Source organism: Malaclemys terrapin, chromosome 1 (assembly GCF_027887155.1).
Source record: "Malaclemys terrapin pileata isolate rMalTer1 chromosome 1, rMalTer1.hap1, whole genome shotgun sequence".
Lineage (NCBI taxonomy): Eukaryota > Metazoa > Chordata > Testudines > Emydidae > Malaclemys > Malaclemys terrapin.
The window spans coordinates 297,412,699-297,427,598 of record NC_071505.1 but is presented as its reverse complement, the minus strand read 5'-3'; the positions used below and the strand labels follow the sequence as shown (position 1 = coordinate 297,427,598).

General features: G+C 42.3%; 1 protein-coding gene across 3 annotated transcripts in view; it reads right to left on the bottom strand.

Moving 5' to 3' along the window:
- WDFY2 (WD repeat and FYVE domain containing 2) overlaps positions 1–14,900 on the bottom strand; it is a 172,107-nt gene that overhangs the window by 67,941 nt on the left and 89,266 nt on the right. For all 3 annotated transcript variants that reach the window (XM_054015182.1, XM_054015189.1, XM_054015196.1), the window contains 3 exons: positions 8,784–8,838; positions 4,229–4,379; positions 529–641 (listed from right to left, as the gene is read on the bottom strand). In XM_054015182.1, the coding sequence (XP_053871157.1) occupies positions 529–641; positions 4,229–4,379; positions 8,784–8,838 (319 nt within the window). The remainder of the gene's footprint in view (positions 1–528; positions 642–4,228; positions 4,380–8,783; positions 8,839–14,900) is intronic.

The following is a 14,900-nucleotide window of genomic DNA, read 5'->3' as shown; positions in this document are numbered from 1 at the left end:
GACACCTGTTATATGGTGGGCTGACACACCAACTGCAAGGACAATATAAGAGCCCCAGCAGCAAAGTGACCAGTCAGCTCCTGCGATGCGTATTGTCCTTTTAAACGTCAACTCCTTACATGCTTCTGGTCACATCCTGGAAACACTGCGCACAGCATTCCAAACGCTGAGCAGTTCAGCTGACTACAAATGGGACTCCTCACATGCATGTGTTAGCAGGATCGGGACTTTAATCTACTAACATCTTCTCTATCAGGGCTTTATTTGTTGTTACAGCACTTTCCCACCAAAGTACTTTAAGGTGCAGAAATTTTCACAATTTAAGTCTGGCTTCTCTCCTGTTTTTAGTAATACAGAATTACCACCCTTTACCTTGTTGACAATTTAAGCTCATCTATTGTGCCCCCCAAAATACAGACATTTCAATTCAAACCATCACAGCTACTTACAAATTTTAAAAAGTTCATCCCATGGTAATCCATAACCTATATGAAGAACCAGAGATGATTATTTAACCTTAAACTTTACCTGTATGTCCCTTAAATGTTGTGACAAGGCTGCAGTTCTCTTGCTCTAGTTTGAGAATGGTTACCTGCCCAGAATGATCACCTATAAACACATGTCGGGTCTCAACATCAAATCTGATTGAAAGCATTGAGGAATCTTTTATAAAGGCTAGTCAGAGGTTCTGAATTCTGGGATGTATCTATAAGAATATGTTGCATTTTTATGAAGTTACATAGCAGTTACTCAATTTTTTGTTTAAATACTAATTATTGTATTACACTGGAGTCATAGTTGGAATAACCACTATTACATTTGCATTTACGGCACGCCCATTGCAGTACCATTGTGCTCTGGGGGGGAGGGATAGCTCAGTGGTTTGAGCTTGGCCTGCTAAACCCAGGGTTGTGAGTTCAATCCTTGAGGAGGCCATTTAGGGATCTGGGGCAAAAATCTGCCTGGGGATTGGCCCTGCTTTGAGCAGGGGGTTGGATTAGATGACCTCCTGAGGTCCCTTCCAACCCTGATATTCTAGGATTCTATTCTATGATTAGAGACCGATCAGTTACCTCTAGGAAGATGACTCCTCCTTCCTTCTAAAATGGTTTCTAGTAGGTGGCAGTGGCTGTTCTTTGAGAGAGCTGGTTTGTGTTTTATGACATATTTGGGGAAATGCCAGTTTGAACAGGTGCATCCTGAAGTGTGGTCTAAACATGGCGAGATTACAACCAATTACTGGAATAATCCATTTTGACAGGTTAGATCCCCTCAATCTAATTTTAGTTGCACCTCATATATTTGAGGAATGGGTTATTACAGAGGTGGGCAAACTATGGGGTTATTACAGAGGTGGGCAAACTATCCAGTCCGCGGGACCCTCCTGCCCGGCCTCTGAGCTCCTGGCCCGGGAGGCTAGCCCCCGGCCCCATACCTGCTGTTCCCCTTTCCCCACAGCCTCAGCTCACTGCGCCACCGGTGCAATGCTCTGGGAGGCGGGACTGCAAGCTCCTGGGGCAGTGCAGCTGCAGAGCTGCGGCCTGACCTGGTTCTCTGTGCTGCGTGGGGCATGGCTGGTTCCAGCCGGGCGGCACGGCTGCCTGTCCTGGAGCAGCCGCACCGCCAGCCACTGCTCCAGGCAGCGCGGTCAGAGGGCAGGGAGCATGGGGGGTTGGATAGAGGGCAGGGGAGTTTGGGGTGCTGGTCAGGGGCCAGTGGTGTGGATAGGGGTTGGGGTGGTCAGAGGACAGGGAGGTTGAATGGGGGCAGGGATCCCGGGGGGTGGTGGGAGGAGAGTCAGGAATGAGAGGAGGGGTTGGATGGGGCGGCAGGGGGCAGTCTGGGGTGGGGATTCCGGGGGCCGTCAGGGGACTGAGAGCAGGGGGGGCCGTCAGGGGGTGAGAAGCAGGGGGGGCGGTCGGATAGGGGATGGGGGCTGTGCCATGCCTGGCTATTTGGGGAGGCATAACCTCCCCTAACTGGCCCTCCATGCAATTTCAGAAACCCGAAGCAGCCGTCAGGCCAAAAAGTTTGTCCCCCCTGGGTTATTAGCATTGACAGGCTGCATTGCACTAATGTCTTTTATAATCAAAGGGTACATTCACACAGCAAAAAGCCCACAACAATGAGTCTCAGAGCTGGGTACAGACTTGGGCTTGTGCTACGGCGCTAAAAATAGCCGCATAGACGTTCCTGCTCTGGGCTCTGAAGCCTGGGAAAGGGGTTGAGTTTCAGACGTAACTGTCTACATGGCTATTTTTAGCATTAAAGTGCAAGACCTACAAATGAGAGTCTATAGACCAAGGGTCTCAAACTCCTGGGCTGCGGGCCATCTGTGGCCCATGGAGGAGACACAGGAGGAGAGACCCAGGCAGATAGTTGCTGGCAATGTCTGCTGTAGGCGCCGCCCCTGTCGTGCGCCCCCCACTCACCATAGCTCCCATTGGCTGGGGAAGAGGGACAGAGATCTCATCATTAGTTGCCAGGCAGAGTCAGCCATGGAGGCAGCATTGTTTATATTCATTGTGGAAAAAAAGTAAGTCAAAATACCAAACACAACTATCTGACGCACACCTTGCTGCAATCCTGAAGGTTTCAACTACTCAGTCACGGAGGCCAAACATCAACCAACTGACAGAACTGAAGCATTGCCAGGTGTCTGGCAAACACTAAAAACACTCTGACAGATGAAGAATTGTATAAAGTTGTATGACAGCTTTATTATTTCTAAGAAATTCAAAATAAAAAATACAATATAAATATTTTCTTTTCTGAACACCATCTTCAGTGACATTATTGGCCCACTGGGAGGATTTGAGGACTGGCATTGGCCCTACGGTAAATTGAGTTTGAGACCCCTGCTATAGACCCAGGCTCTGAGTCTCTCTCTCTCTCTGCTGCAGATGTTTTTTTCCGCAATGTAGACATACCCAAAGAACTATGTATTCTGAAACAAGAGGCACAGCAGAGAACAGAGTACGGAATTAACAGGGTAAAGGGGTTGTTAGCATTACCAGTCTATTACTTATACTTGTTGGTGTTAATACAAACACAGGAGCGGCTGTTCTGACATGAATCATAGAATCATAGAATATCAGGGTTGGAAGGGACCTCAGGAGGTCATCTAGTCCAACCCCCTCCTCAAAGCAGGACCAATCCCCAGACAGATTTTTGCCCCAGATCCCTAAACTGCTCCCTCAAGGATTGAGCTCTCAACCCTGGGTTTAGCAGGCCAATGCTCAAACCCCTGAGCTATCCCTCCCCCCCAGACATGATCTAAGGGTCCAGTTCAAATGGTTTCCAAGCTGTGGGAAGAGTTCCCAGACCCCTAAAGGGAACTATCCAGAAGAAATGACAACAAGATCCTGTGTTAATCAACACTTAACACTAATAAGGACAAATATTTTAGAAGTGGAATTTACTCTTCACTATTTATACTTTTTTGCATTTCACTTAGCCTGGGCAAAGAGGCTGGTCAATTTCACTTGTTTGTACAGAAATTGGTTTCAAGTCAATTTGATCTTCAGGTTCTCATGAACTAGTAAAATGGGCTGTTACTGCACTGTAGACACTATAAGAGCAGTTTCACTAACAACTCATTGAAATCTCCATTGTCTCAGTCTTTCTAAAAGACTGGTTTTTAAAACTTACAATGTATCACTGATCAAAGGAGAGAGTTGACATTTCTTTTGTCAGGCAACTAGGGGCAGATCTTGGAGAATTAGCCTGTTTGTGAGTAACATTTTAGGAATCATTTACTCTCCAGCTGAGCCCATATTTCAAAAGCATATTGTTCTGTTCCAAGGTAGAGAATATGCGCTCATTATTTCATATTAAGTCATTTAATTTTTGCCATGCATGCACACACGCTTGGACCCGATCATTGACCTACTTTGCTGCTATTATAATTCCCAAAAGAAAAAGCGTGTTTTAAATGACGCTCCCATCAATCTCTACCTTACAATGAGACCACAATAGGATGCAGCTTTTAAGAATGGATAGGTCACAGAGTTTTTAAAAATAAATGTTTAAATCTAAATATACCTCATGCATAAAGTGGACAAAGCTATGAGGGCTGACAATTTTTAACTGAGTTTTAAAAATTATTTCCTTGTAAGGTTTTGAATATAGATGGTTAAGATGATGGAGGCCTGAAAATGGCTGTTTTAAACAAAGACGTGCAAAGACAAAAGAATCAGAGAAAAGCTAAGATGTTAACAAAGGATACTGCAGGCCGCAGGCCCCCGCACTGGTGCGATACCCTCCGAGCCGCTGCCCACTCTCCGAGCAGTGCCATGTGAATTGCTTGTCCTGTCCTGTGCTTAACACCCATTCCATCTCCAGGACAAACAGAATCATCATAACCCTGCCTTGGTGAGCTGGAAAATCAAGCAGAAAAACAGACATATAACACTGAAGAGAGTCACCCCTCTGCTATCCAAAAAAATCCACGAACATTAATCCCTTCCCACCAAACCACTTCTAGGGTCCAATCCTGCAAGCCTTTATTCACACCTGTAAGCCTAACTGATGTCCTAATAGGATTGGTCATGTGACTAACTACATATGTAACAGCCCAATCTTGCAAGCCTTATGTCTGTATGATACAGTACGAACACCAGAGTTACGAACTGACCAGTCAACCACACATCTTATTTGGAACCGGAAGTATTCAATCAGGCAGCAGCAGAGACCAAAAAAAGAGTAAATGCAGTACAGTACTATGTTAAATGTAAACAACTAAAAAAATAAAGGGAAAGCAGCATTTTTCTTCTTAGTAAAGTTTCAAAGCTGTATTAAGTCAATGTTCAGTTTTAAACAATGTAACATTTTTTAAATGTTCAGAGTTACGAACAACCTCCATTCCTGAGATGTTCATAACTCTGCGGTGCTACTGTAATATACTTTTGCTTACACTTGCATTTTTCAGGAAAACTCCTATCACTGCACTATCACCACTGGTAATGCTAGCATGGCAGGACTCAAGGCTGGGATTTTTAGACCTACTGAGCAGACTTAGATAACATAGTGGTACAAACGCCCATGCCCTGTCTACACTCCCAGCATTTCTATCACTGGTGGGACTGCGCAGGTGGAAATGCAATCACAGGTTTTCTGAAGATTTAGCATAGACACAGCCTTAAACTAAAGAAGAGTTTTAGCACTGTACACACATTGTTGGAGTCCTGGTCACAGATGACAAATCAGAGTTAGTTTGTTTCAGTGCATCTCCTTGTGTGAATGGAAACCGACGAGGGATCTGCAAATGCGTCCGCACATCAGGCAGATGTGGCTCCATGTTTTTGCCACAGCCTGCTTTCTTAACTCCCACCTCTCTTGGCTTTTCCTGTTCTGCTGTTCTCAATGGCTTTAATGGCAGACCAATAGGCCTGCTGCCATTGGCGGCAGCAGTTTCCCCTGCATTTGGGTTGACTTGGTCAGCTTTTAGGTGAGCTTGGAGACTGTGCTTATATTGCTTTCACTGGTCCCCCAGCACATGTGCTCCCGTTTTCAACTGTCCATAAAGCATTGCTTTGGGGAATCGTATTGTCCAGGCATATGAGGTGACTAGCCCAGCCAAGTTGCCCCTCTATGATAACAGATTCAATGCTAGTCACGCAGGGGCCGGTCCAGGACTGATGTTTGGTATTCTGTCCGACCACTTGATGTTACAGGTGAGATGCAAACAGTGCACATGAAAACTGCGTACACATATGGCACACCAGAAAGTTATTCAAATAGGATGTTGAAATAAGTGCTATATAAAGATCACAGCTGGTCAATATCAATAAAACAGCTGAACAAATAGATTTGTAGTTCTACATAAATAAAACCCTCAACAGCTTTTAACCTAAGAAACAGTGCTCTACCTCTGGGCTGATCTGCGAAGTGCTGACTGAACAGATTTAAGTAAAAAAAGTGGTTTGAAAAAAAAACGTACAGATTTATTCCTAGCTGTGTCATAAAAGTGAATGCCATACTCCTCAATACACAAACCTATTGCTTTATTACTGTTCTGGGACTTTGAGACATATGTCAGCCAAACCAGGCTGCTTGTATCTGTTTATGTGAAAGTTGACATTGGAAAGAGATCAAATATCTTTGCAGCTGTATTCTAAACTGGTATTTTTTTTAAAAAGCAAAATTACTCAGAATACAATCCCCAAATAAAGCACAGATTGTTGTTGTTGCATACACTACACAAATATATGCACACTGTCTGTTGAATCCTATGGAGGAATTAGTTCTAGTCAAGGATGTAAAGTCTGTGTAAACATCTGTCACTAGTTCCCCCACTTTTCAGGATCAGGTTCCTCATGGCCTAGTAACACGATTAACATATGTGGCTCTAACAGTGGCCTCCAAACTTCTATAGCAAATGGGTCAGTTTATTAGACTAAAACTTAAGATGTACAGTAACTCCTCACTTAAAGTCGTCCCGGTTAACGTTGTTTCGTTGCTGATCAATTAGGGAACATGCTCGTTTAAAGTTGTGCAATGCTCCCTTATAACGTCATTTGGCAGCTGCCTGCTTTGTCTACTGCTTGCAGGAAGAGCAGCCCATTGGAGCTGGCTGGTGGGGGCTTGGAACCAAGATGGACTGGCGGCCCCCCTATCCGCTCCCCGTTCCCCTAAGTTCCCTGTGCAGCAGCTGCCCAGCAGGCTACCAATCAGCAGTTCAGCTGTCCCTTCCCCGACTGCCATGTGCTGCTCCTGCCCTCTGCCTTGGAGCTGCTCCCTGAGTCTCCTGCTTGCTGTGCGGGGGGAGGGGGAAGGGAAGGAAGAGGGGGGCTAATGTCAGGGTGTTCCCCTACCCCTGCTCCTGTACCCTGCTTACCCCATCTTCCATAGAGCAGGGGGGACACACCAGGGCTCAAGATGGGGGGAGCTTGCAGCAGCTGCAGTCTCAGCAAGCTGATCTAATTAACAAGGCAGTGTACTTAAGGGGAAATGCGCATCTCTCCCTCCATTTCTGCTGCCTTGTAGAGTGAGAGAGTTAACCCTGGAGGGCTCAGCCAATTGCAAGTTAATCATTTAGCAGTAAGGGAAATATCCGACAATCTGACTCCTCCACCTCAACCAAGCTTCACAACCTGGAACCTAGCCCCCGCACTAACATTAATTCTTATGAACATAAGTGATCTCATAAGAACAGCCATACCGGGTCAGACCAAAGGTCCATCTAGCCCAGTATCCTGTCTACCGACAGTGGCCAATGCCAGGTGTCCCAGAGGGAGTGGACCTAACAGGCAATGATCAAGTGATCTTTCTCCTGCCATCCAGCTCCATCCTCTGACAAACAGAGGCTAGGGACACCATTCCTTACCCATCCTGGCTAATAGCCATTAATGGACTTAACCACCATGAATTTATCCAGTTCTCTTTTAAACGCTGTTATAGTCCTAGCCTGCACAACCTCCTCAGGTAAGGAGTTCCCCAAGTTGACTGTGCGCTGCATGAAGAAGAACTTCCTTGTATTTGTTTTAAACCTGCTGCCTATTAATTTCATTTGGTGACCCCTAGTTCTTGTATTATTGGAATAAGTAAATAACTTTTCCTTATCCACTTTCTCCACATTACTCATGATTTTATATACCTCTATCATATCCCCCCTTAGTCTCCTCTTTTCCAAGCTGAAGAGTCCTAGCCTCTAATCTCTCTTCATATGGGACCCGTTCCAAACCCCTAATCATTTTAGTTGCCCTTTTCTGAACCTTTTCTAGTGCCAGTTTATCTTTTTTGAGATGAGACCACCACATCTGTACGCAGTATTCGAGATGTGGGCGTACCATCGATTTATATAAGGGCAATAATATATTCTCAGTCTTATTCTCTATCCCCTTTTTAATGATCCCTAACATCCTGTTTGCTTTTTTGACCACCTCTGCACACTGTGCGGACATCTTCAGAGAACTATCCACGATGACTCCAAGATCTTTTTCCTGACTTGTTATAGCTAAATTAGCCCCCATCATATTGTATGTATCGTTGGGGTTATTTTTTCCCATGTGCATTACTTTACATTTATCCACATGAAATTTCATTTGCCATTTTGTTGCCCAATTGCTTAGTTTTGTGAGATCTTTTTGAAGTTCGTCACAGTCTGCTTTGGTCTTAACTATCTTGAGCAGTTTAGTATCATCTGCAAACTTTGCCACCTCACTGTTTACCCCTTTCTCCAGATCATTTATAAATAAGTTGAATAGGATTGGTCCGAGGACTGACTTTTGGGGAACACCACTAGTTACCTCTCTCCATTCTGAGAATTTACCATTAATTCCTACTCTTTGTTCCTGGTCTTTTAACCAGTTCTCAATCCACGAAAGGACCTTCCCTTTTATCCCATGACAGCTTAATTTACGTAAGAGCCTTTGGTGAGGGACCTTGTCAAAGGCTTTCTGGAAATCTAAGTACACTATGTCCACTGGATCCCCCTTGTCCACATGTTTGTTGACCCCTTCAAAGAACTCTAATAGATTAGTAAGACACAATTTCCCTTTACAGAAACCATGTTGACTATTGCTCAACAGTTTATGTTTTTCTATGTGTCTGACAATTCAAATAACTGTTTTTTCACTTTTGTAATCTCAGAACACAGTATAGTATCAATCCAATGACAAACCAAGGTTTTATATTAGTAAATCAATAATTACAGGAAATAACACTTTCCTCCCTTCTACTGCAAAAGAGAAAAAGGTTTGTTTTTTTTTTTAAAAAGAAATTGATGACATTAACAAATGTAAAATATAACTCTGCTAACAAAGACTGATTGCATTTCTTACCCTGGTAACTTTTGACTGGTGTCATCTTGTTGTAATCTTCTGCTAAAATAAACTCCTGTAAAAATAAAATAATGTTTTGAAATGTGAAATATTTGCAAATAAGTCTGTGTTCTATTTGAATTTACATAAAATATAAATTTTCTACCAAGTTCAAATCCAACATTAACTAGAATTTTACAAATAAATAGTTTCCTTTAAAATAAATAAATGACTATTAAATTCCACTACTACCAGAGTATTTCACCTTTGCAATCTGCCCAATAAGTGATTTCACAATAGTGACTTTGAATGAAATGGAGGTGGGAAAAGTGGCAACCAAAAAATTTAAAAGCAAGCTGGCCCAAGTTAATGACTTAGCTATTAGCCAACAACATGCCACAGAATGGGAGACCTGGGATCAAATGCATCCCAAGTACTTTAGTTTCTCAAGCCAACTGGGGCTTCAATTCAATGGTGTGTGTCTGTGTACTACTGCCCTCTTCTGGTTAAAAATAGGTCAGAACCCAGGTACCTGTAATTCAATTTAGAGATGCAACAGCCCTAGTCCAACCCCTTACCAGTGTTAGATTATTCCTCATTGTGTTCCATCTAGTTTCAAATCTCAACAGATCTGTGTGTTGGGAAGTTTTCACAGATATTAAGGCCATATTTCCTTTTGCTTAATTTCATCCCACTGGTGATTCTATATCCCTTTGTACCATCCTTAAACTCAATATTTCTCCTTTTTTGGTGTTTACACAAGGCTGCAAACAGTTACATCTGTGTGTATGTGGGATGCCATGAATTATTACAAGCTCTCTCTAGATGGGAGAGGAGGAGTGGTTTGGATCCTCAGCCTCGAGCACTTCTTTTGCCAGTTACAGGAGCATTCACATCAGAGGAGGTTGTCAGCCTCCCAATGCTGCTCAGGTTTGTGCCGATTTAAAAAAGCAACAGAAGTTACATTAACAGCTTAAGAACTATTTCTGAAAATATCAGCATACAATAAAACCTGAGGAACAGTCTCCAGCCTTTGGAGCACAGAGCGGCAAACCCCATGCAAGTTAGTATTTACAGGGAGCACCAGTGTCCTTCGTCTGCTTGAGTTTTGAGGAAGAACAGATCAAAATACGGGAAACTAATTGGCCTCAATTAAAAGAATCAGATAGAAGTCTTGTGATACTGGATTCCAATGGCTTAATACCCAGATCTCAGAGTTTGTGCTTTGTGGTAGGATCATATGAATTTATTTTCAGATTGATGGTGGGCACAGACACTAAAAAAGTGACTTATAATGGACTAGACTTGTGGTCTCCAAAGTGGGGTGCGCAAGAGGATCCTTGGGGGTGCGCAGCAGAAGCAGCATTTTTTTTTTTTTTTTTGCTTTGGCGCGGCAGGGGGTGCGTGCTCAAAAATTTTTTACCGATAGGGGTGCGCGATCAAAAAAGTTTGGAGACCACTGAACTAGACAAAAAACAAGTGAAGGTGACATGTTCAAGCAGTATGGCATAACTTTGGGGCTGAAGCTCATGGAGTCCTTTCATAGGGAAATAGGTGCACGAAATGGGTACAGGCTTAGTCAACACTCAGGAGCAAGTGAGAGAAAGCTAAAAATGCACAAGACAGCAAGTGTTGAGAGACTTCATGAGAAGAAAAGAGCAACAGTGACACTGGGGAAAAAATCATCCTTATTGTGACTTCAGTGAAAGGGGAGAGGATCACAGAAACTGAAATAGGTGAAGGTAGCACAGAGTAAGGGGAAAAATGAGACTCAAAGTATGTCTACACTACCCACTGGATTGGCGGGCAGCGATCGATACGCGATAAATTGACCCCCGAGCACTCTCCCGTCGACTCCTGTACTCCATCACCACGAGAGGCGCAGATAGAGTCGATGGGGGAGCAGCAGCAGTCGACTCACCGCGGTGAAGACACCACCGCAAGTCGATCTAAGTACGTCGACTTCAGCTACGTTATTCACGAAACTGAAGTTGCGTAACTTAGATCGATTCCCCCAGTGTAGACCAGGGCTAAGTAAAAGTGTTTAAAATAAATAAGTTTTAAAAGCCACAGAGTACTGGGGTATCCAATTTGCAAGAACTGCCAAAACAATGAACGAATGACTAGTACTGCAATCTATTTGTAAAGAAAAGTCTATTGTATATAAAAAATAATAAAAGCCATTCTTTGACTAGAGACCTGGTAGTTATTTAAAAAAAGCCAATGTTTCCCTATAGCTTCCAAGTTTCACGGAATAGCCAAGGTCATCTCAGATCTCACTGTGAAGTAGCTATAGGGCTATGTTAACTCTTTAAAATGGTGGCCAATTTAATCCAAAATCAGCCTACAGTAAAATGGCTCTGAGACAACCATTTCACAATAGTAACAGAGCAATCTTCCTCTAAAAGAGGCCATTATACCAAGGCACTGGATATGATCCACTAAAATTGAGGTCAGATTAATGAATATTACAGCCTGTCAGTCAAAGGCTACAAACACTGGACCGAAGAAATGAAATGTGACTGGTTGTCTTACCAGTTTATGCAGCAACAGAGCACAAAAGCAAGTGTTTTATGTTTGTAGGTTTCCTTGGCAAGTTAATTATAATTGTATAATTGCGTTCTCTTGACTTGCCCTACTTCACCCTACTGTTCCCTTACTCTAATCATTTCACAATGGCTATCCCCTGGCACCAGCAGACTACAATTCAGAGCACAGTTAACAGTGATAACAAATCTATTAAGTGCGCTGAATTTCTAGCCCAAGGTCACCCTGACATTTTCGCCCTCAGAGCAGCAAGAAATTGCTCCACCATTAATGTTAGTTTTGATTAGTTATTGCCCTAAAGATCCTAACAATCTAACCAAAGCATCAAGTGCTTTACAATAATATTAATTTAGACCAAGGTTCCTTGGTGTGAAGGGTTATTTAACTTTCCTGACGTTACCTGAAAAAATAAATTAGCTTTACTTGCCACAATGTGTAACAGGTAAACATTCCTACCTTATTAACCTTTAAGTTTAAAGCTCCATATGACACTGCAGTGGTGCATGCATTCAAGGGTTTTGAACCAGAGGTAGCTACATTAGTGTGACAACAATGATCCCAGTCACATACCCAATAGTGTCAAGTATCGGGGGTAGCCATGTTAGTCTGTATCTACAAAAACAAGGAATCTGGTGGCACCTTAAAGACTAACAGATTTATTTGGGCATAAGCTTTCGTGGGTAAAAAAACCTACTTCTTCAGATGCATGGAGTGAAAATTACAGATGCAGGCATTATATAATGACACATGAAGAGATCGGAGTTACCTCACAAGCGGAGAACCAGTGTTGACAGGGCCAATTCGATTAGGGTGGATGTAGTCCACTCCCAATAATTGATGAGGAGGTGTCAATTCCAGGAGAGGCAAAGCTGCTTTTGCAGTGAGCCAGCCACTCCCAGTCCCTATTCAAGCCCAAATTAATGGTGTTACATTTGCAAACGAATTTTAGTTCTGCAGTTTCTCTTTTAAGTCAGTTTCTGAAGCGTTTTTGTTCAAGTATGGCTACTTTTAAATCTGTTATAGAATGTTCGGGGAGATTGAAGTGCTCTCCTACTGGCTTTTGTATGTTACCATTCCTGATGTCCGATTTGTGTCCATTTATTCTTTTACGTAGAGACCGTCTGGTTTGGCCAATGTACATGGCAGAGGGGCACTGCTGGCACATGATGGCATATATAACAACATTAGTACATGTGCAGGTGAATGAGTCCCTGATGGTGTGGCTGATGTGGTTGGGTCCTCAAGACCCACATCTACCTGTACATCTACTAATATAACTATCAGCAACACGTGAACTCCAGTCTCATCACTGTCTTCACCCACCTCAGATTAACCTTCCACATTTTTCCAAAAGGAAGTAAGATGGTATACATACAATGTACATCCATAACTAGTTCCAATTTTGCCTTATGGTCATATTACCTAACTACCAGTTAATCACTAGTAGTCTTCAGTGAAAGACTTTGCAAACGCTTTGTAACGAAGTATTACGGCGTTGTGGTATAGGGAATAATATGGTCACTGTCTAGCAAAGGTGAAAGTGGAATAAGGATTACCAATGTATTGATTACCTACTTGTGCTTTAATACATTGTGGATAGATATTTGCTAGTAACACAGAGATATAAAATAGACAAACTATCATTATACACAAACTTTAACCCCCCCCTTTCCTTTCTTAAAAAGAGGAGGTTCAATGTATAAGAAAAAATGTTCCATTAACCTGAACACAATCCATAGTTTTTAATCTTTTCTTCCTTTCCATACAAAATCCATAGCTACATCTCATTCTTACCTTGTATTCTCTCTTCTTTATACATTCTTGGGTGTTTCCCCAACATTTTTTTTTTATTTTCTGCTTCCCTTCCCCTTTTGACCTTTGGTTTTCTTTTACTGCATTTTCATTCCCCTATCCTTGTCAAAAGTGATTGAATTGGTTGCTCCAATGGACAAGTATTTTAATATAAGGTGCCCTACTCATGAAGTTCATGCCTACTGCACCTATATGTTTTGTTTTGTCTCCACTTTGAGAACACTGGATTTCATTTCTAAAAACTGTACAAAGGTAAATTTTCATTTTTCTAACCATAGCTATATTATAAAAATAAATGTAAGTTTGCTATTTTCATGGAATATGGTTCTATTGTCAAAGCAATTGATTGCCAGTTGTTGTTAGACAACTTTCTGGCTCCGTCCATCATAAAGATAGAGGTCACCCACAAAGTTCAGAACACATCTGTCACAAATTGTAAGGGTTATTTCCACAGTACTTTCCTCAGGAATTGAAATTAGAAGTGGTGTTTGAATTTACCAGGGGGTGTGTGTGTGTGTGTGGAAAAAACTAAATTGACAACAGTTAGTTGAACACTCGGGGTGTGTGTGTTTAGGGAAATGCATTTGGATTGGACCTATCACTACTTAAATCGGAGGCGGATACATCTGACAAAGATGGACCCCAAGATAACTGGCTGTTGCTCTTCTGTGGCTAGCGACAATGGGTTGTAAACAAAAGCTTTTTTTGTTTGTTTGTTTGTTTGTTCAAATAAAGAGTTCTTCCACATCCACTTACAATTCTGAATGCCCACACTGGTTACACATATTGCCTATCAGGATGGAAGTTGCTGCTATAAACAAATTTTTGGTTGGCAAGGTAATTGGGCTCTTCAGAAGTCTGTTAGATTCTTCTTACCTACGCTGTTTGCTATGATGAACCCTTCAAATATTAGTCTGATTTGTTTCTAGATACACTTATTTAGTCAGTCACAGAATGATAAAAATGTAGGGCTGGAAGGGACCTTGAGAAGTCATTAATTCCAGCCCCTTGTGCTCAGGGAAGACCACATAACCCTAGACCATCCCAGATAGATGTTTGCCCAATCTGTTCTTTAAAGCTTCCAACGATGGGGAGTCCACAACCTCCCTTGGAAGCCTATTCCAGTGCTGGATCCACTACAAAAGCCTTCATGAACTGGGGAGAAGAATCTTGAGTAGGCAAGAATGATTTTGTCTTATTTGGTGCAGTATAGGCATCAACATTGCCACATATAAACCTTTGAATAATAGTTGAGATAGAGAGGCCAATATTTTCCCTCAAAATTTTAATTAAAGTAATATCCTTTGCGAATTTTAATCTTTTCCAATCTGAAAATCTTGAATTTGGCCACATAGGCATCCTAATGGTACTCTCTTGACAATCAATGAGCAGATTGAGAGTATACTATCCTCACACATTATTTATGTTAGCTACTAACAGAGTGCTCAGTGTTGTAGAAGAGGCAGAAAAAATGGGCCTTGGCCCAATGATCTCATAATCCCACTTGACAGACTATACAGTTTGGACACAGATATCCAGAGGTAGGTTCCATTTTACACTCTTATTTAAAAGGCTGTCTGACAGCATTTTTATTGGAGTGGGGTAGCGAGTACATTCCCCCAGAGGTAAACAGATTGGCCTCAGGATTAGAAAAAGATGAAGGGTCTTTAAAAGATAACTGTAATTGCATAGTCAACAGTAAGATTTTGTTTATCCCCCAAGGGACATTATGAAAGATGATCAAAGTGGGGTTTTTTTTAACTGGGAAATATTGCTCAG